Source organism: Lissotriton helveticus, chromosome 12 (assembly GCF_964261635.1).
Source record: "Lissotriton helveticus chromosome 12, aLisHel1.1, whole genome shotgun sequence".
In the NCBI taxonomy this organism is placed as follows: domain Eukaryota; kingdom Metazoa; phylum Chordata; class Amphibia; order Caudata; family Salamandridae; genus Lissotriton; species Lissotriton helveticus.
This window is the reverse complement of record NC_136073.1, coordinates 817,388,135-817,410,940: the sequence shown is the minus strand read 5'-3', so window position 1 is coordinate 817,410,940 and position 22,806 is coordinate 817,388,135. Positions and strand designations below refer to the sequence as shown.

The 22,806-nt window shown below is 46.3% G+C and overlaps 1 protein-coding gene across 2 annotated transcripts in view; it reads right to left on the bottom strand.

Annotated features, from left to right (window-relative positions):
- DCST2 (DC-STAMP domain containing 2) overlaps window positions 1-22,806 on the bottom strand; it is a 285,622-nt gene that overhangs the window by 35,947 nt on the left and 226,869 nt on the right. Inside the window, exons 11-15 of one of the 2 annotated variants that reach the window (XM_078671064.1) lie at window positions 22,322-22,535; window positions 21,621-21,778; window positions 19,520-19,684; window positions 11,953-12,120; window positions 7,552-7,652 (exon numbers count right to left, since the gene is read on the bottom strand). In XM_078671064.1, the coding sequence (XP_078527190.1) occupies window positions 7,552-7,652; window positions 11,953-12,120; window positions 19,520-19,684; window positions 21,621-21,778; window positions 22,322-22,535 (806 nt within the window). The remainder of the gene's footprint in view (window positions 1-7,551; window positions 7,653-11,952; window positions 12,121-19,519; window positions 19,685-21,620; window positions 21,779-22,321; window positions 22,536-22,806) is intronic. The other variant, XM_078671063.1, reaches the window with a different exon arrangement.

Below are 22,806 nucleotides of genomic sequence, written 5' to 3'. Positions count from 1 at the left end.
CCATCCCTGAGAACCTGACTGTCCAGGCAGTAGTGCTTTGTAAACATGTGCAGGGAAGCCAACGTTGCTGCCTGGCAGATATCCAGAACCAGAACTCTGCATGCTCTGTTAGAATGAGCACGCAAACACTCTGGGTTGCTTTTTAGCTAATGAGCAGCAGATCTTAATACAGAGAATGATCCATATGGAAATAGTAAGTTTCTGCATGGCCAGACCATTCTTTGTTCCAACATACCCCATGAAGAGTTGGTCGTCCACCTGGAAGTCTTGTGTACGATCAAGGTAGAACGACAATGCTCTTTTTAGATCCAGGCGGTGGAGTCACTCTTTTTCTTTAGAGGAATATGGAGGAGTGTAAACAGTAGGAAAGGTGATGGATTGGCTTACGTGAAATGGAGTGACCACTTTTGGAAGAAAGGAGGCCCCTGTGCGAAGCACTAGTTTGTCAGGAAAGATGGAGAGGTAGGGAGGCTTATAAGAAAAAGGCATAAAGCTCACTGATCCTCCAGGCTGATGTTATAACCACGAGGCAAGCTGCCTTGATGGTAGGGAGCCTGAGAGGGCAATTATGAAGTGGCTCAAAGGGAGTGCACATGAGAACTGTGAAAACAAGATTCAGAGCCCATTATGACTTTAAAAAAGGGTGAAGGAGGGAACATCTGTTGAAGACCTTTTGAGAATCTATTTACAAGAGGAGATTTAAAAAGCGATTACTTATCAGACAACTGCAAAAAAGCAGAGCTAGCAGAGAGACAGCCCTTCAGAGTGCCCAGAGCACAGCCCTGCCGGGCAAGGGAGAGAATAAAAAGAAGAAGAACATGAGAACGGGTGGCAGAAAGGGATCAGTGTGACTTTCTGAACACCATGACACAAATCTGTTCCAATGGCAGTTCTAAACTGTTCTTGGCGGAGGAACGCCTGGTTGCCAAGAAAACGTCCCAGACTTCCGAAAAGGAGGTTAAAAGCTGTGAACTGCCGCTGCTAAATTTACATGCAGGAAGGCGAGGAGCTGACAGGTTTGGGTAGATGGACCTCCTCTGCTGCTGTGACTGACGATCCTCCTGAAGGGGCAGCCTCATCGGAGGACCGAAGTCTATGCTCAATAGCTTAGGATACCGGACTCTCCATGTCGAGTCTGGAGCCGCAAGGATTACTTGGGACCAGTTAGTCCTGATCTTCATGAGAACTCTGGGTATGGGTGAAAAGGTGTACAGGAGACCAGACCTCTACTGAAGATGAAAAGCGTCTCAGCGTGAGAGCCGCTTTGGAAAGTCCAGTGTGCACAACTCCTGGCATTGCGCCTTCTCGGCAGTGGCAAACAGATCTAACCAATGCTCTCCCCACTGTTCAAAGAGACCTTGCACCATCTCTGTATGGATACGCCATTGGTGATCCTCTGGGCATCTTCAGCTGAGTTAGTCCACTCTGGCCTTCAGAGAACCCGCCAGGTGTTAAACAACCAGGGATATGCACTGACGTTTCAGCCATGTCCAGAGACACATGACCTCTTGACAAAAGGTCCACTACACCACCCCAAGCTGTTTGTTGCAGTACCACATGGCGATGGTGTTGTCTGTGAATATCTGCACTACCCTTTCATTGATGGAGGGTAGAAAGCCTTTCAATGCCAGTCTGATTGCTCAGAGGTCCAGCAGATTTATGTGGAGTCCGGAATTCGCTGGAGAAGAGTGCCCTCTGATCTCCACTTCTCCCAGATGGCCATCCCATCCAACAAGTGACGCATCTGTCATTTCTGTAGAATCTAGTTGTGGAAGGCAGAGGGTTCTGCCACTGACCCAATTGCGGTTTGTGAGCCACCACTGCAGGTCTTTTGCAGGTTCCTCTGAGATGTAGACTATGTTGGAGAGATTCCCCATACGCTGCGCCCACTGGAACTTCAGGTCCTACTGCAGAGCTCGCATATGCCTTCTGGCATGTGTCACTAGCAGGATGCAGGATGCCACCCATGAGGCGCAGCAGCCTCAGTCAGTCTCACTGAAGTCCAGGATAGAGGCTGAAACATTGGTATCATACCCTGAATATCCTGAACTCGCCGTTCAGGAGGATTGGCCCAAAACTGCACTGTGTCCAGAACAGCTCTGATGAAAGGGAGCGTCTGAGAGGGAGTCAGGTGTGGCTTCTGAATGTTCATAGTGAACCCCAGCAAGTGCAGAAGGTCTGCCGTAGTCTGAAGGTGGGAAAAGACTGCCATCACCTTGGTGAACACCCGAGAGACGCTGGTAAGGCCAAAGGGAAGCACAGTGAACTGAAAGTGCTTACGGCCAACGGTGAACTGCACAGGAATGTGGTAGTATGAGTCCTGTAAGTCCAATGATACCATCCAGTCTCCTGGGTCCAGGGCAGACAGGACCTGAGCCAGGGTGAGCATTTTGAACTTCTCCTTAGTGAGGAAGTAATTGAGAGGGTGAAGGTCTAGGATAAGATGAAGGCCTCTGTCCTTTTTTGGCCCCAAGAAATAGTGGGAATAACAACCATGGCCTACTTCTGGCGTGGGCACCCTCACTATGGCTTCTTTCGGCCAAGAGAGCCCAACTTCCTGGTGAAGATACAGAGATGATTTTCCATCAGCCAGTGGTGAGAAGGTGACATGGGGGGAGGGGCAGTCATGAAGGCGAGGGAGTTGCCCCTTCGGACGATATGCAAAACACACCTGTTTGAGGTTATGGACCGCCAGTGTGGCAGGTGGTGGTGGCGAATCCTGCCGCCAACTGGGTCCCCATGATGGTACACGGGCAGATTAAGAGTGTTTGGAGGCTGTGGCTGCCATTTGATTGGGTGAACTGGCTACCTGACCCACAGATTTATGGGTACTGTGCCCTCGGCCACGCAGAGGCTGGTGAGCATGAATGGCGCAATGGCTGACAGATTAGAGGAGCGGTTGGAAGCCCCATTCGTAGCAACAAAAGGAGGATCGTGGTGGGCAAGGGCTATAGATAAGCCCAAAGACCTGGTCATAGCCCTACTGTCCTTAAAATGATTCAGCTCTGAATTCGCCTTGTCTCCGTAGAGATGGGAGTCATCAAAGAGCATGGCTATAAGAGATGATTGAACATCCCAAGAAAAACTAGTCGTCCTCAACCACGCACGGTACCGTAAGAGCACCATTGACCAAACCACTCTGCCTAAGAGTTGATGGTGTCCAATCCACATCTTATTGTGAACTTTGCTGCATCTCTCCCATTGGCAACAGAACAGGAGAGTATGGCCCGGGACCGATGGCAGCACCTGCGCAACCTTATCTCAAAAGGCATGCAGTGTACACAGACCGCAGTGCCAAGCTGCTAGAAGAAAACATCTTCTTCCCCAAAGCATCCAGCCTCTTGGATTCCCTATCTGGAGGTGCCGTAGGGTGTGTGCCAGAGTTTACAGGGGAGGTAGAGGCTTGGACCACCAAGGTCTCCGGGCTAGGGTGTTGGGTGAGGTAGTTTGGGTCCCCTGGCGAGGGGCAGTGGTGGGCAACTGTCCTATTCACAGGAGCCCTTGTGCTGGACTTGGACGAGGTCCCAAGTAGGATGTCTATGAGGGCTTTGTTGAAGGGGAGTAGCGGTTCTGAGGAGGACACTACCAGTTACAGCACCTCTGTCAAGACGTTTGTATTGACTGCCACTGAGGGTAGGCCACGGTCAAGGACCTCATCCGCCCTCGGCACTACCTCCAGAGAAGGACACTTCCTTCTCCATAGCCTCATTAGGGGTAGAAAGCATGCCAGTATCTGGAGAAGTGTCCAGTCCACTGGCTACACTCAGATCTTCACACAGTCCATGTTTGCATCGTACAGGCTGGCATTCTTTATGGACCAGCGACCCCTCCCATTCCTCCCCATGTTCCAGCCAATAAGAATTGGGCTCAGGCTCCAGTCGGGAAGGCATGTCTCCAGTCGGCAGCAGGGTTGGCATTGGGCGACACCCTTCTGGGTCCATATCAGAGTTGGGAATTTGAATGGGGATAATGCCGCCCGTGGGTGCCAGTGGCGCTGGAAGCTTTTTCTTCGGGACCGGCGCTGAGAAAGGTTGAGATAGTACGACCGGTGCTGGTCTGGATTCATCTGTAAATCCCTGACGTCCGAGTTGCTGGAGTGGATCCAGCAGGGGCCCCTTCTGAACCACAGGGTACAAAGGTGCACCAGAGGAAATGGGCCCCCCAAATCTGGGTGGCGCCTATATAGGCACCACAAATGTCACTTCCGGCACGGACGATGCAGAGCCAAACTACACCACCTACCAGCACACAGGGGTACTGCTCACGAAAACATTTCTGACGCCTGGGTATAATTCTAAAGTAAGGAATCTGTGGCTAGAAGTCTCTATCAGATAACATGAGATTTCACCCTGGATACTGCTTGGCACTCGCCAAATAACTTCAGTGGCCAAATCGCTGCTGCACAGCAGTACTTCTCACATTGTCACAACCCATTCTTCTCCCATTCTTATTCGCATAACCTGATTTTTTTGTTGATTTACCGTGTACTATCGTCACTCTCCACACACTACTCCTCTCTCTCAATTAATTTGAATGTTACCATATGAAATGTTTAGTCTGCTAATATATTCGGTCATTCACATTTACACAGACTTTGCTGACATATGTCCTCTTGTAAAGCGCTGAACAAAGCTTGTTCAAGTGTAGGATTCCTTGCTTTTAACAATTTCTCATATTATACTGTGTTTAATAGGTCTAACAGCACATCTGTATCCCACTGAATTTGCACTATGACCACATAAGCAACACAACCACTACTGCTCTTGTGAACCCCCGATTGTGTGAAACATTGTATTATTCCAAGAGACTGTAGGACCAATCCATTCCACCGAGTATCTCAATACAGGATTTGTAGCCCCCAATTACTATACTCCTGTCCCTCCAGATCAGGTAAGACATAAGCACACCACGGTACCAAAACAACATAATTAAAATCTTTCCGCGACTTGTCGCTTTAACCCAGGAGCTACTTGGTACACTTTAAAACGACCCCCCATATTACTCATGGCAACATAATTTCCTTGGACTAGGCAATACATGTAAGACGGGGGATAGGTCAATGAACAATTCCAGCAAATATAATATTTCTTAAATGATGTAGCAAAAAACAGTAAAACGATGAAAAGGAAGTCACAGTTATCCTATAGGGACATAGTGTACATGAAGCAAGGCTATAGACACCCCAATAAGGGTCATGGCTACCCTGCAGTGTGTAGACTTGAGCAGGCTGTACATCACCTCTAAGGAGGTGGTGTGGCAATAGTAGGCAAACAGAGACGTGTCCCCGCCCTTGCTTGCAAATGTAACATAAGTATTCTGCGCATTAGGTCATGAGGTGTCGCAATCTTAAAGGTTCTACTCTAATATATTGTAGGTCTGTGTTATTAGTGAAAGGTTGCACAAAGTACTTCATACAAACCGAACTGTCCATCACAACCTGTCCCTACATTCAAGCACCTGTCCTCTTCCAAGCGTCACCTCTCCGGGATGAAACTGCTCATTACAACATGCGTTGACGTTATGCAAAGGACAGAGCAGTCACACATGACAAACGGAAATGCAACACCAGATGAAGAAAAGTGACTGCTTTTGAATGGACCAGAGAATAGAGAGTATAAAACATGGACACAGGTTGAACGAATTGTGGAGAGAATCAGATGCAGCGTAGAAAGCAGAACGCAGACGTGTCTGAGAGCTTGGAGAGAGAACTGATCAAAGGGTGGGGGCCAGCGGAAGTGAGTACAGAGAACTGGAATCAGAACTGGGGGTCTTAAAGAACCCTGGGCGTAGTTCGCGAAGTAGTGCTACGCGTAGCTACGCAAAGTGCACTTCGCACTACGTGAGCTACGCGTAGCACTACGCGAACTGTGTAGCACTACGCGGACTGCGTAGTACCCTATTCGCACTGTGCAAGATTTCGTTTTCAAAGATTACACAGTGCGGACAAGCATCCCGTACTGTGCAATCATTGAAAACGGCATCTTGCACAGTGCAAACAGTAGTTTTCTGCCGCTCGAGTAGATTTTTACTCGAGCGGCAGCTTTCTCAACTCGGACTGGTAGTTTCTCATCGCGAGCGGTTGCGAGCATACGCGACCACTCGCAATGAGAAACCTGACCTCCCTGCGTTGAGAATCTCGCCGGAGGCTTATTTTCCACGCTTGCGATCGGCAAATTGATGTTGCTGATCGCGAACGAGGAAAAAGTCTCAGCGGGATATGATTTTGCTTGCTTGCGGTCGCCAACTTGACGTTGAGGACCGCGAGCAAACAAAAAATGACCGCTGCACTACGCTACACATGTTTGCACTGTGCTACATGCAGTTCGCGTAGTGCGAAGTAGCGCAAACTTCGCAAACTACGCGAGCATAGTGTAGTGCTTTGACCAGGGTTAGTCTTAATATGACAGCCAGACACAACAGCGGAGTCAAGAGGAGGTGGGCTGTAGTGTAGATAGAACCAAAACCACAAAGCCTGGGTCAGAGGAGGTGCGCTGTAGTGTAGATAGAACCAAAGACACAAAGCTTGGGTCAGAGGAGGTGCGCTGTAGTGTAAATAGAACTAAAGACACAAAGCCTGGGTCAGAGGAGCTGCGCTGTAGTGTAGATAGAACTAAAGACACAAAGCCTGAGTCAGAGGAGGTGCGCTGTAGTGTAGATAGATTCAAAACCAGAAAGCTTGGGTCAGAGGAGGAGCGCTGTAGTGTATATGGAAACAAAGACACAAAGCCTGGGTCAGAGGAGGTGCGCTGTAGTGTAGATAGAACTAAAGACACAAAGCCTGGGTCAGAGGAGGTGCGCTGTAGTGTAGATAGAACTAAAGACACAAAGCCTGGGTCAGAGGAGGTGCGCTGTAGTGTAGATAGAACTAAAGACACAAAGCCTGGGTCAGAGGAGGTGCGCTGTAGTGTAGATAGAACTAAAGACACAAAGCTTGGGTCAGAGGAGGTGCGCTGTAGTGTAAATAGAACTAAAGACACAAAGCCTGGGTCAGAGGAGCTGCGCTGTAGTGTAGATAGAACTAAAGACACAAAGCCTGAGTCAGAGGAGGTGCGCTGTAGTGTAGATAGATTCAAAACCAGAAAGCTTGGGTCAGAGGAGGAGCGCTGTAGTGTATATGGAAACAAAGACACTAAGCCTGGGTCAGAGGAGGTGCGCTGTAGTGTAGATAGAACTAAAGACACAAAGCCTGGGTCAGAGGAGGTGCGCTGTAGTGTAGATAGAACTAAAGACACAAAGCCTGGGTCAGAGGAGGTGTGCTGTAGTGTAGATAGAACTAAAGACACAAAGCCTGGGTCAGAGGAGTGTGGACTTGAATATGGCGCAAAGGAGACCAGGGTGGGGGTAGCAGAGATGGGCTGCAGTTCTGTAGAACATCCAGTGTCTACTGCTCACTGGCTATGTGTCCAAGCCATCTGCCCCCACACTGTGCTGCGGCTGTTTCCACATTTTCTGTGGCTGGATTTTATGCAGCCCACCTAGTCCAACAGAGGTACCCCCAGCTCCCAGTCTAGGTAATGAGCAGTACAGTCTGCCCTGCTGTGGGCTACTCACCAGCTCCCTGTCTGGGTAGTATGCAGCACAGACTACCCTCTGCAGTCTGTAGACATAGGCTCCAAACAATGCCACAAAGAAACAGACTCCATACAAGAGGCCTGGATGCAGGGAAAGAAACAATAACACATTTTAGAACACTGGAATATAGGGAACACTGCTATAGACAATTTATTATCATCGGGAAGATACCATGGGTATCCGCAAGACACCACTCGCATCAAGCTGGGATGTGGTACTAACCAAGCTGCAAAACATGCACAATACCAACACGGAAGATTCACCCTCAGCGAACGCCACTGTATTTATTTATTTATTTATAAAGTTTTATATAGCGCGAACATGATCCCGAAGGATATCAGAGCGCTTTACAATTTGAGGGAGAGGAAGGTTATAGTTGCAGTAAAATCATCAAAAAGGAATACCAAGCCAAACAAATCAAATACGCATATCAAACAAAAAGGTTGCATAGGGGTACACACTAAAAGAAGAGGCTATTGACCGCCAAAAAGTTGATCTGAGAAAATAGGAAGCGGCCATAAGTGTGCATGGCCCAATATTGCCCCTTAGACACCCAATAGACTCCCATACCTATGCGACAATACAGAGGATACACCATGCGGGAAGACCAGGGACCGCTCTTACTATCACGCAACCACCTATTACGTTTTACGTTGCCCCTGTTACATTAGTACCCGCCTCCCCAGGTCATAGACTGCTACACAGAAAAGAATAGGAGAATCGATATGCAACATACATGTGTGCACTGTGGAGCCTACATAAACACCAATGATAAATACTCAAGACATAAGTACCCTTTGCAGCCGCATATACACGCCGCAGTTGGCAATGTGAATCTATTTTGCTTAAAGCTGCCTTGATGTTAACTTGATTTTAATGTCCCCATCAAATGACCACTATTAACAGGAATGTATATGTGTGTATGTCTGCCCTGTTTAAGAAAACCTAATAATAAAAACAGATTTTAAAATAAAATATAAATGAGGGTGTGTTACATCATGGGTGATTGGTTGGGAATGCAAATAGGGTAGACATTTGAGATCTTAGGGCGAGTGGATCCGCGTAGCATTGTCAGCAGGTGCCTAAAAGAGAGGTTCACGTGTCTTCAGCCTCCTGAAGTCCCTGTTTTTAGAGGTTAGGAAGCCTGGGTGGTTGTCTCCGGTGAGTCTAACTATATAGGAAGCGTAAGTAAAAAAACATACTCCAGGTCTAAACATTGTAGAGAGGATTACATAAATCAGTGGGCCACTGGAGAAGTTATCTGGTACTGCCTGTTATCCTTCAATAGTCTAATGTACCTGCCAAGCTGGAGTAATGATGAAGGGTCATGTGGGAATCGGTTCTTTCAGCCTTTCCTGCTGTTCTTTTAAAAGGTTGTAAATCTACACCAGCAGGTTTGCTACCTTGCATGCCTCCAAACTATAAGCCATTCCCATTCACAAATCTTTCAGCAGTATGCCATAGGCTGCCAGGGTAACCTCTGACAAACTGTTGTGAATCACTATTGGTGCGAATTCTGAAGTATTTCTGCTTTACGTAATTAGACATGTTGCAAAGTTGGTCATGGTGAAAGGCGGTCACTTTTTTCTCCATATTGGGAATCCGCAACCACAACCACTAATATACTGTAATGAAGCGCCGCTTATAATAACGCCCTAGGATTCAGCAGGAGTGTTTGGGATGACATACTTCAAACACATTCTTGGTTTGGTAATTGGGCATGAAGGCCAGAGTCGGGTCTGCTGTGTCTGTGTTGGGTTTTCTTATTGTTCTTATTTCACTAACAGGTTTTAACTTGTTCATTTTTTGGATTGCAATCTTAAATACATCAAGGCATACCATGGCAATCAAATACCCAAAAGTAAATAGGATGAATTGTCGGAAATAGTCTAATCAGTGGCAATCGTTCAGGGTAGCATTTCAAGCCATCGTTTTTCATCCATTGTTCTAGGCATAGACCACCTGATGCAAATCAGAACAGAGCCTGTTCCTCGTGGAAACAGCCCCTCCCTTAACAGTGGTCATCTCAGCCCCCTACTCTACAGACCACTGCTTCTTTAGTTGGGAAATTTGAGATCCCCCCCCCCCAATCTCTCTGGCCAAGCTACACCCCTGAGAAGGCTGCACAGAAAGGAGAGGGTGAATAAGGCATGGAGGGAAACATTGTTTACAACGCAGGGATTACATCGCGATACCATTACATCGCGTTTTTTACAACGCAAGTCGTTACAACGACTTGCGCTGGATGGCCCTCTAGGACAAGGAATAGTATCATTTACTATCCAACACCTTCCCTACTGCACGTAGACTGGAGTTGGAATAGTAAATTATACTACTCCTAAGTCCTGCGCCCTCCAACGCAAGCCGTTGTAACGACTTGCGTTAACGACTTGCGTTGTAAAAACCGCAATGTAATGTACCGCGATGTAAATGTATGCGTTGTAATGTTATACATCCGGCATCGAATATCAATCACTCAAGCAGCATTTGTAAAGGGCAAAACTGTCCCCCCTAGGGGTATCTGGGCGCTCTGTCGAAGAGCCGGGTCTTGAGTCTCTTTCTTAAGTCTGCCAACGAGGGGGTTGTACAGAGCTGGAGGGAAAGGTTGTTCCAGTTCTTGGCAGCGATGTAGGAGAAGGATCGGTGACCACTGCGGCTGCAACGGGTACAGGGGTTGTGCGAGGGCGAGTGACGAGGAGCGCAGGTGTCTGCAGGGTTAGTGTAAGCTGGGTCGATGGTTGATATAGGCAGGTCCTAGGTCATGGAATGGCTTTGTAGCCATGCGCGAAGATCTTGAACTGGCATCTTTTCTGGATGGGGAGCCAGTGGAGGTCTCTCAGTTGGGGGGGCAATGTGGGTTCGTTTGGGGAGGTCCAGGGTGTGGCTGCAGCGAGGACTATGCAACGCGGGAGGGTAGAGGAGTTTGAGGAGAGGAACGCATGAGAGGGAAAGCAGCAGCACACAAAGGAGAAAGCCATAAAGCATGTGGGGTTTGTATTTGGTCAGGGGGAGGCACATGAGGAAAAAAGCTGGGAAACACACACACTTTCCTAGAGTGCTTGACCAAACTAAAAATAAGAAGTTCCTAGAAGTGAGCAATGGAAGTATAAAAGGCAGCCAATCAAAAGGGTTATAAAGAGGTTGTGGTCTTGGGTCAGGGCAAACACAAAAAGTGGAGGGAAAGCCATCAAATAAGAAGCAAAGCAAATGAGAAGGACAATAAAAGCCAAACAATCAGAAACATTTGGTGGGCGGTAACAGCACCGTAAATCACAATATGTCTTCCACAGCCAGATTGCTCTCTGGTAGGTGAGACTTAAAAAGTGACACCGTGCATGAAGTTTTTGCTCAGAAGCTGCTACCTGGCTGTGTGTGAGCTTTATGAAAAACAACAAATGTACGCCGTCACACAAATGTGAAAAAAAGAAAAAATTGGTTTACTTTTTGTACGGTACACATAATTTCCATATATGAAATTCAAACCGATGTGTGGAACCTGGTAATTACATTTTTAAACTGGGATTAAAGATTAAATAAAATGTGCTTGTTGCTATCCGTTTCAAAGAATTAACCACTTGCTGTTAATGTGTTTCTTTCCTCCATTCGCGCTCTTTAAAGATGGAGATGTTATTATTGTGCAGTTAAGAGATCAAAAGGCGACCTGCTCCTGGCACAGAGGGCTTCTGCCAGTGTGATAGAGGGTTGACACACCCTGAGGCAGTGCTTTATTTGTAAAAAAAACATACGTTTTGGGACTCACATCAGGAGGTCACTGCAGCTCACACCACACATTGCCCCTGCTATGCTGCCAATGACAGTTACAACACAACTACTAACCATTCCACTCCTACAAGTGTGACAATTTGGACTATTCCAGGCCCCGAAAGCTACTAGAATGGCTTGGGTGGCAGGTATACATCTATTTTATCTATATTCAATTAAAAAGTAACTGTTGTAGTGGACATATCTAAATTAGCCAGACAGCGCCATCTTGTGGCCCACTGTCACAAGCGCTGGTGTTGACAATTAAGTGCCGGTGCCCAGCCCCGGAAACCACCAGCTCAAATTAAGCACTGCCCTAAGGTCATATTTAGTTAAGTGTATTGGAGGCCATACAGTTTTAGAAAATGCGAGCAAACAAAGATGGCGAGGCACAAGATGACCCCACAAACACCCCACAGACTTTCCCTGGGCATGGGGCTGAGGACGATGGAGCGGGGTCTCTCCATCCTCTCGCGTCCATCTATGACTTGTGCCTTCTCCGTCTCTATCCTTCACATCTGGCACCCTCACTGTCCTTTCCCAGATGCCGCTTGTCCAATTCTGCCATCCCAAACCCCTGATTCCCTGACTCTCTGCCCTGTTGCCCCACTGTCTCACCTATGATGAGGTATCCTTTGTAGTCCGGCTCTGAAGGCTGCAAGAAGCACTTCCGGGATACGACGCTGATGTTGCTCACCTGGAGCTCATCAAACGACTTCACGATGTCTCTGAATATGTCGGTGGTATATCCCTCACCCTGGACTTGGACAGAGATGCTGACGGGGGCTGCAGAAGAACACACAGAGAGTTTAGTGACATCAGGGCAGAGCCAACCAAAGAACTGGGTCCTTTAAGAAGACACAAACAAAATCACAATGGGCCTGCAGAGAGACTACTCTATCCAGATGTGCTTTATTCTCGTACCTTGATACCTCAGGTTTTAAGTGCAATGTACATTTATATTTAAGACAGTGGCGCCACCAGGTTCATTTCAGTCCAACATGTATAGTGAAATAAGGCAACACAAATTAGAGTTCAATCTGCAAAGAAAATGCATATTCAAAAGTATACAGCCAACTGGTCTGTAGAAAGGAAAGCGATTTCCCAGCAATGGAAGCAGTGTTAATCAGACGTCTGAAAGAGGCGCCATTCCTTCAAGGCCCCACATTTGTGCTGTGACATTTACAGATTACAAAGCGCGACTACGACGTTTATCAAAAATGTGGCAACTAAAACCGCTCATACCAGCAAACAGTCCTTTCCTCAATCCTTCTCCTGCTGCTCATCCTTCTGACTTCAGCTCTTTGTCTCCCGCCTTTTCAAACATTCTCACTCTCCATTCTTTTAGTTCTCCTGCCTCCTGGTCGCAGTCCTTCTCTCTTCCTCCTTCTATTTGCCAAAGCACTTCTTCTCTTTTTTGCCTTCGCTAAGTTTGTATCCCCCTCTTATCTTTCCACAGCCCTCCCTTCTATTCCATCAGGTCTTTCTCCCATGTTTCCTTTCCTTTACCCTTCTCCACCAAACTCCCTCCCCTATCCCCTTCACGCCGCCTTTCTCTATCCATCTCTTACTTTCTTTTATCTTTTCTTCCTTACTCTCAAGTCAAGTCAAGAAATACTTTATTCGGTTCAATTTACAAAAACCATAAAAGTACAAGACACAAAAAACGGTCCACAGATCACAATGCGACATAACAGTAAAAAGAGCAGCATTCTACAATTTAAAAAGAAAAGCATCAGTTAACATTTCACAGGGTAAAAAACTTGATTCAAGTTACAGTGGACAATGTTTATGGTAGATATTCTACGGCCAGTTAATCTTTTTGCCCAATCTCACTGCAATGGTTAAAAATGTAGCCACATTATAAATTCCCCAAATATCTGTTAACAATTGGAGGTACAATAAAGCTGGTTTGACCTGCCTGAAACCTTTCCCCTTTAACAGGGGTATGATACATTTTTTCCTGATGTCATTAAAGTGATCACAGAAAATCAAGAAGTGGGCAGTGTCCATGATTGAGTAACCATCACAGTTACATAAATTCAGATCCAAGTCCCTAGTCCAGCTGGGGCGGCCTGAAATTAATAGGTGGACTTTGTTCAGTCGGAACTTAGTTAGAAGATACCTGTGGTGTGAGTTGTTAACAACCTTCAGGTAGAGTTCCAGATCGTGGTATGAACGAACAATCAATTGGTGAGTCCTGACAGAGGGCTTTAACAACTCCCTGCTTTCTCTGTCCATACCACTGTACTGCAAGAAAGTGATCTTTGTCCACTTCAAATCAGCTTTTACCAGGACGGATGGTTTATGAAACAGTTCGGGCCGTCCCAGTTTTACACACATTTGTTCTACATATTTCAGCCAGGGAATCTTGTTCCAATGATCTAACTTTAAGCAGTCCTTCAGGATTTCATGGTTGACTTCAAGCTCTGGGTTGAGCCACACCGATATCCATTTTAAAAGGGGGGCCATAGCAATTCGATCCTCCAAGAAATACACGCCGCATTCCTGATGGACTATGAAGCTGGCAGTGGATCTTGGCAAGGAAAGAATTGATTTTAAGAAGTTATCTTCTATCACTTGAAGGAATTTACTAGGCCTAAAGCCCCACAGGTCTGCACCATACATAGCGATGGCAATACATTTAGCAGCATACACTTTTAAAACTGCCTCTATGGGCTTCACCCCTAATTTGCGTGAAAAACCCAGGACCGCGGAGATGGAACGTGCTAAAACCTTTTTCTTCTCCAGCATTTGGGCGTGCCATGTAGAACAGTCATCAAAAACAACACCAAGATAAGGGAATCTAGAAACTCTTGACAGCTTGTGACCGTTACAATGCAGCATCATCACATTTTTTTTGGCCTTTGCTTTATGTCCTATCACCATAACGTGAGATTTACCAAAGTTAATACTTAAATCAAGATTTGTCATAAAAATATAAAAAGAATTCAACAGGTTTTGTAGACCCACTGCGGTTCTAGCTATAAGGGCAGCGTCGTCCGCATATAATAGAGCGGGCAGTAGATATTTCCCTGCTCTGGGTATATCCTTGCAAACTGTACCCAAGGTTCCGCCCAGATCATTTATATATAGTGTGAAAAGCAGGGGAGCAAGAATGCATCCCTGCCTTACACCATTGGTGATACTGATTTTCCCTGTACAGTTCCCTTTTCTGTCGTAGCGAACCGTGGCAGTAAGGTCCCTATGAAGGTCTGCTAGAAAATACACAATATTTGGGTCTATTCCAACGCTAAGAAGCTTACCCCACAACTTGGATCTGTTAACTCGGTCAAATGCCGAGGACAGATCCATAAAGGCAACATATAGGGATCCTTGCTTTACTTGGGTGTATTTCCCAATGAGCAGTTGTAGGTTTAGACTTTGATCGATGGTGCTACGCCCCTTTCTAAAACCATACTGAAGGGGGGAGAGGGTGTTAGTCTCCTCTAACCATTCAGTGAGTTTGCATAGGACCACTCTCCCTAGAACCTTGACCGCAGAGTCTATAAGGGAGATAGGGCGATAATTTCCCGGTTCCCCCCTATCCCCTTTTTTGTAAATAGGGAAAATCACTGATTGGGTCCATGATTCTGGGATACCTGCTTTGAAAATTCTGTTAAAAACTCTAGCTAAAAATTTGGACCAAAATAAAATATCCACTTTAAAAAGATCAGCGGGAACCCCATCCGGCCCGGGTGCTTTATTACTAGTCATTTTTCCAATGGCCACGGCCACCTCTTCCTCATCCACCGTCAAACTGTAGGGGAGTTGGTGGAAGCTGGTCATGCCCTCAGCCCCCGAAGTTTCCTGTTCGTAAACAGATTTAAAGTGCAAGTGCCATTTGTCTGCTTGGATTCCACAATCCAGTTCATTATTGCTTGAATCTGAGAAAAAGGGTTGATTGACCACGGCCCAAAATTTGGCGCTACTTTTCAAAACATCAATTGAGGTCAGGTCGGCCCAAGCATCCTCTCTGATCTCGCGCCGCCTTTTTTCAATGGTGATCTTATATTCTTTCCTAAGGGTAGCCACGAGCATTCTATCTACTGGTTTAGATTTAAGTGCTGCTTTTAATTTACGGTTGGCAGCGGAACATTTCATGTCAAACCAGCCTTCCTTCCCTTGTATTTTGCTTTTGCCCTGTCGCGTCAGGTTGGACAGAATATCAGCGCAGACCCTTTTATACTCTTCTATTACCTCACTATCCCCAGCCTGATCATCCATACAGAGTTTTAAGGCCTCCTGGCTACTAATGCAAAGATTACAGAAAAAATCGTCAGGAATTATTCTACACCACTTAATTCTGCGTGCCTGGTCAGTTGATCGTACATCACATTTGTCTACTAGATTCAAGCAATTTTCCTTAATAACAAATACATTCTTAACTTTTAATACAACCAGATTGTGGTCACTGAAATGGGACCTTACAACTGAATAACTAATAATTTGGCTCCCATGGCTGCTACTCAAAAAGATATAATCAATTGTAGACCCACTGCCATGACCCGTGAAAGTTGGGATATCCTCATCCCCCCCGGTTGGCAGCATTAACCCATTCTCAGCCAACAGGGATTCCAAAAAGTTCCCTGTTCTGAGTGTTCAAAATGGGTATTCTCGTCTTCCGGGGGGCCAAATAGGACATTGGGGGGACATTTATCCTGGCAACCATGGACATTGAAATCTCCCATTAAAATAACAATGCATTCAGGCTCAATAGACTCCTTGAAGTTGACTAAGAAAGAGTTTAACCTCAACAGGTTACCAACCGGATGTTCCCTATCAAAGGAGTTATAAAAGTTCACTAGCAATACGGTATTAGAGCCCCTATGTGTAATTAAAACTGCGAGGAAGTAGGGGCTGCCAGTAGGTATTTCTTTATAGGTGCCAGGAATTTTGGCGGATATCAGTGTGACTAGACCGCCTCTTGCCCGCCCTCGCTTTGAGTTGACTGCTGGGAGAAAAAAAGTAGTAAAACCATCAACTGTGAGTATATTTTCAGTGGCCCATGTCTCCTGCATGGCTATTATGTCCATGGTGCCTATGAGGTCCCTCCAGTAAGGGTCATCTATTTTACTCCTAAGACCCGCAATGTTCCATGTGGCCAAGGAGATCCCCCGCCTTCCCATTTCATTGTCCTCTTTCGCACAGGATAATGTCCCGCCCTCACTTCCCTGGCCTGTAGTTAACACTGGGTCAGTATTTAACTCCATATTTAACTCATGTATGGGCTGACTACACTGTGGGGCAATGGAGGGGATGTTTTGCAACTGTTTGGTGGATGGGTCCAGTTTTTGTCAATCTACCCATTCCATGAATGATGGGCACCCATAATGGTTAAACGTTGGGACGTTAAAATAGTTTTCTTGCCCATTCGCAGTATGGTGGTCATAATATGGGTAGCTATTTCGGGGCCCTACAGCAAGCCCTCCCTGGAAAGGTCTAGCTCTTTTTCTCCTGACCAGGTTCCATCCATCCTCAACACCATCCTCCCAACCTTGAGATTGCACCTCCCATGGGGGATTGAACTTCTGTCTGATTTTTTGTTCCTGTGGGCCCCTTAGCCAACTCCATCTTTTGTCTAGTTGATTCCCCTGTGAGTAGAAATAGGAAAGAGGCCTGGCAGTAACTGTGCTTGCATGATAGCGAGGAGTACGTCCACAAATGTGTTTTACCACCTGTGGGTTACCAAAGGTAACCACGATACAGTCTCCTTGAAGGTTTTTTCTGTTACCACCAACCCAAGGAGATCTCTCCACCATTAGAATGTTACTAGGCATGTTGGCCGGTAATGGATGGTTCTTAGTCAGCCAATAACATACTTTATTTTTCAGAGCCTGGTAAGATTCTACTTCAGTTGGTGCAATTTCAGTAACCCCGGTCAGGATCACAACGTATGGACATGCATCCGGGGGTAGATGGATGTTTCTCCGGGACTCTCTTTTATCTATTGGAGCCTGGTCCAATTTTGGAGTCGCGGGAGTGGGATCTTTAAATTTGACTTGAGGAGTTACCTTAGATTTGGCTGGGTTCAGAGTTTGTTTAGGGTCGGGAGTTTTTAATATGGAGCCTCCTGGGTTGATGGTATTACCAGGATTTTTGGGCACATTTTTTTTGATGGTGGGAACACTTTTATTAACTAAGGATGACTTATTCGTTATGGTTTGTAAATGGGATACTTTATTATTCAGATTGAAACTAGGGGCGCTTATGTCTTTATGGATTTTTTTTAGTATTGTTTCTAAGCAGCGTAACCTAACCTCGATGGGTTCAAGGAGGATTTTTAACATTTCAAAGGTGTTATTGTTTACCATACTTAGGCTACTTCCATCCTCACTGCTTCTAACTTGGTTGTTTGCCTCGCCACTTAGTTCCAAAATTTCCTCCAAGCTGCTGTCTATAACAGTATCATCTGGTAGGTTTAAGGGTAGGCCGACATTAGCCTGGTGCGCTCCCCCAATATCATTACTGGGCGCAACCAGGTTGCTACTCGTGTTCGAGATCACCGGGTCTAGAGTGGCTAGATCTTGATTATGGGTAACATGCACTTTTTTCCCTTTGCGAATGGTGGATTTGTTGGTCTTTTGTTTGGGAATATCCCCCTCTTTCATACCCCTTTGATTTAGAGCATTAACCATAGAAAAATTGTCAATCTCATTTTCAACTGGGCAGCTATCTGCTAGCAGGCTAAGGTTAGGGGTTGCCTCCAAACCTTCTTGAGAGCTTAGGACATCATAGCCCCCCTCATTGTGTACAATAGCAAGAGTGTTCGGACCAGTTACAGCATTGGGGGTACAAGCTTGAGCTATGAGGCCTAAGGAGGATCGCCTAGCCATGGCCAAGTCTTGAGACACCCTTCTGTCCATTAAAATAATCCCTTCATCAATTAACGCATGGGTACGGACAATAAAGTCATCGAGGGTACCAGTCAACTTTTTTGCCCCTGCCGCTGCCATGCTTCTAGTCTCTCTGCAGTTCATAACACACCCTATCAGTGCCCAAAAATAGAGCAGTGGGAGGTTTCGACAAATAAATCAGCCGAACACAAATGTCAATCTCGTAAGTAAGTCCCGGTGGTAAAAAACAATAAAACATAAACAGTTGGCAGACTTACAGTTCAGTAACCCATGATCCCGTGAGCTGATGGCGATCTGACAGGGTATCTGGCCGAGGCCAGGCTCCTCTGGCCTCTGGGGGCCACAGGGGGCCCGCCCTTAGCCCGGGCTTAGCCCCGGGCGTCCCGCTCGTGTCCCGCGACGCTGGGGGCTCGGTGCTTATGTGGCCCCTCCTGGCGCGTCTACCGCGTCAGGGAATGCGCCGCCGCAAAGGCTGCCGGGTTGTGAAGTCCCGGAGCGGTGGCGCGTCTGGTGGCGGCTGGTGACGTCTCTCCCTTCACCCTCCCAACCTGTGGCCTGGCACAGCCTGAAAAATCCATTACAACTCAACCTATTCTAGTTCCTTTCTATGTAATCTCAAACATCTCCCTCAGTCCCACCTTTCTCACCCTTGTCCCGTGATGTCCACATGAATGCGCTCTCAAGCCTTTCCATGTAAGGCTTTCAATGTACCCTGTCTTTCGCCACCTGTCTCTGGCAATCCGTCTATCGTTGTCCATATGGAAATGCAACCTCCAGAGATGGTCACAATACTACATGAGGCCTTTGGATGTAGCATCAATACTCGCCAAGAGGCCTCAAAAGGCTCTTGGAAGTTGACCGATCACTTCAGAGGAGGCCTCAAGATCTGAACACAATAATCCAGATTACGCTTCTAGGCCGTTAGTGAATAGGTGGTTACGGGGGAAACGTTTGCTCCAAAATCAAAACTTGCCCTGCAATCATGTATTACAGGGCACTTGAAGTTTGTGGTTGTTAAACCAATTTCTTGACCCCCTCATACCAAAGTCAAGGAGTTGCTATGTATTCTTATAAAATTAGTGAGTTCACTTTCTTGACTCCATCAATATCATGGGAGACCCCTGGATTATACTGCGCTCTGTAAACCCCCATTTTCATTGATTGACCCTTCTGTTTCTACCCAAGCTATACAAAATGTTACTAAGGTATACTCTATTTTGGAATCCAAGGTGAGTCTTTATCAAATTCAGGATGCAGGAGGATGTGACGAGAAAGCATACATAGGAGAAAAAAGAAAGTTTACGACATGCCAAGGCAGGGTGCCTCACCTTTGGCAACGATCTCTCGCTGCAAATGGAAGCGGACCATATCGAGGATCCAGAAAATAAAGTAGTCCATAATCACAAAGAAGAGGACGATTATCATTTGTCGTAGGACTTTGGTGATGGCGAGTGTGTAGAGTCTCTTTTCCTTCACGGTCATGAAGCATGAGCCTGGACAGGATGAGGAAGGAAAGAACCAAAAGTAAGGTCATGGAGAAGAAACCTAGGACACATGAACTAAGAAATATGAATCGGGCCTGTTGACATCTAAGCGCCGAACATTGGCCGACCCTTCAAAAATATGGTTTAAGCAACTTTTGGAAGTGGTTAAGTGGTTTCACCTAAAAATGTTTGAACACCTTGGGCATGTGTATAGTAGGGTAATGGCTGCCTTTTCCAAACTGAGGAATGGGGGTTTGTTGTTAAATCAACTCTGATCAGTTCTATTTAAATCCTATCATCCTGTCTATGAGGTAGGACATTAGAGCCACAAGTATAAGCATACACAGGCCTGAGGCCTCATGGTCCATCTTCTATGTCTCCAAAGCATTATGTTTTGCCCTGACATGAAAATCAGAGGGCTGGACGAGGTGGGATTACTAGTGGGTGATCCTCAATTGTTCCCAGCGGCAGTGGAGGGATTTTGGTAGTGTAAAGACTTGGATAGCTGGAAAGCAGGGTCTAGGATAAAGAGTTAGCACTATTTATTCACTTGAATTCACATTTGGAGTGAGCAACTCTAACTGGATCTTGGACAGGATGCAGGGCACAGCGAGAACCATCCGCGTATTTTTTTGCTTTTGACAGTATGAGGGCTTAGCAGGATGGTCGTTACTCAGACACAAACATGGAAGTCGAAGTTGAGGGAGGCTACATACATACTTCAATTGTCATAGTAGTTAGTGAAACAAACCAATTCTCTAGTCACCTATTTCTTCGGCATTCCTTTTTTATGTGTGCTTTAAACCAGTAGGAATCTGGAGAACAAGAACATGCGTCTAGGAAGGATCAGTCCTGGTACTGGTGGGTATTAGCAAACACAACAAGATAATGAACCGAGTGCTGAAACTTTTCAACCTCTCACCCCAGTCACAGATCTGGGTTTAATCCATCGTTCTTTTGCTCACTATGCCACCCCAGTTTGGACCCAGCCATATGCAAATCAGTCTTAACCCTGTTTGCCACGGGAACAGTCCAGCCAAACTGCCAGGCCAGGTCCTCCCTGGACCAGAAACAAGCATCGTGGTACCGGTTTCGGGGTATTACTCCTCATCAGCCAGGCTAGCTTGAATCCAGTGGCAAAGCGAGCAAGGGACCCACGTCTGATGGGTATTATCTATTCGTACCTGCCAATACAGAAAGAGCAGGTTTATTGCTCACTTGGATTGAGATTTGCACAGTCTGAGGAAACCCATGACCAAAAGACAGGACATCTCTGAGGACTTCTGCATGCCTAAAACTTGCATATTAAATCTAAAATTAATGACTTGTCAGGAACAGCAGAAGACATTTGCCAATTTTACTTTCACCAGTGAAACAGAACAAAGTGGAGAGCCCTTTGGACTGGAAGGCTGGTGACTCAGAATGATTCAATATGACTGGCTACGGGGACTGATTGACAGAATGAGCTAACTGCGAAAGGTTACTGACTGGCTCAGATGTAATGTATAGTGTTATTAGATGATTCACTTCACATCAGTCAAGTCCATGTTTGACCGCCTCTTGTTATCTGGCCAAGACAATATCTGGAGACAGCCCATCTGCAAATGATGACTCTTAGAATTATCACGCCAGTTCAATTGTATATGGACGTGTTGTCAGGATGTACAACGTACCTTGCTCAGAGAACTATTTAAGCAGTCTTAAATAAACCACCCTCCTAAGAACAACTGGTAAGGAAATACTGTTGGCCTACTGTCAAAGATTCACCCTTAAATTAAAAAAATTCTATTAATTCCCAAAATCTGCCTGGTGAAGACCCAGAAGGCTGGTGGCAAAAGTGAAATGGAAACTCTACTTCTACCAGTCTGACCCTTGCTACTAAGGATGTTGCAGCCAATCAGCTCTTCCATGGGGCACGTGCAAATGGAGCACTGTGTTAACTTACCTGGTCGGAGATATTTTCGACTCTCTGATGACAGCAAAGGCAGGATGGTGCTCCGGCCACGCCGAGCCCTCATGAAATCAATTTCCAGGAAGGCTCTGGTTATGTAGATATTGTCAAAGTTATCATCATACAGATAATATTTGCGGTATAGCAGCGCCCTAGCAGGGAGAAGACAACCAGTCAGAGACGAGGTAACTAGGAAGCAATATACTAAGCACATTCTCAATAATTCCCAATCCCTTTGTGTTTGAAGTGTTTGAAGGCTGCAGTCTTTAAAGAGGTGTAGTTAGTGAAGGTGTGCACTCTTGGGTCCTAGGCAGCCCCTCCCCCACTCGTTAGACCACTTCTTCTCAAGCCACATCTCATCACTGCGATATATAGAAAAATGATGAAAACACTGGCATGGCAGGGGTAGAACCTCCATAGTTATGGAAAACCAGGCTTGAAAATCATGTTGAGGTAAACAGACCGACAGCTCGGAAGACAGTCACAGACAGACAACCACAGACATACACACACACCTCTCCCCATTCCATTGATCACTGTCCTGTGGAGGGGAATCATACAATTGACTGACATGATGCTTCTCTGAAAGATCAGTGCAGCTGAGACACCTGGTCAGTTTGCTTTTTTTTTCAATCCTCAATACCTCACCTCATGCATCCTTACCTCATTCATGCAGTAGCTTTCCTCACACACACCTGTAATAGATGTAGACGGTAATGATGGAGGCCACAGAGGCGAACACGGTGATGAACTCCTTGTAGGGGCGCATCCGTTCATTGACGTCCGCCATGATGTCTGATGCTATCTCAGAGAGACTCTTGCTTGCGCTGAAGTCGATGTCGAACTTGTGGGTGATGGTGATATTGAAGTCAAACTGTCTCCTGATGAACGCGATGACCTTCATGATGGCTGCGCCGGATAGCAGTGCAGACGAAAGAGCGGTAGAGGTCAGAAGCTTGTAAAGCATTGGGACGCTTATGAGTTGGTCCATTGAGCATGAAGGACCTGCTCATGGCACGAGAGTGTTTATCCTCCCGGGACACCCCACACAAAGGAGACTACCCAAACTGGATTAAATAAATGTCTTTAAACAGTAATCCTCCTCTTCTCCTCTTAGGATGAGCTACTCAGTGCTTTAAATATCTATCCTACAGCCTCTGGGTACATCATAGTTTGCTAG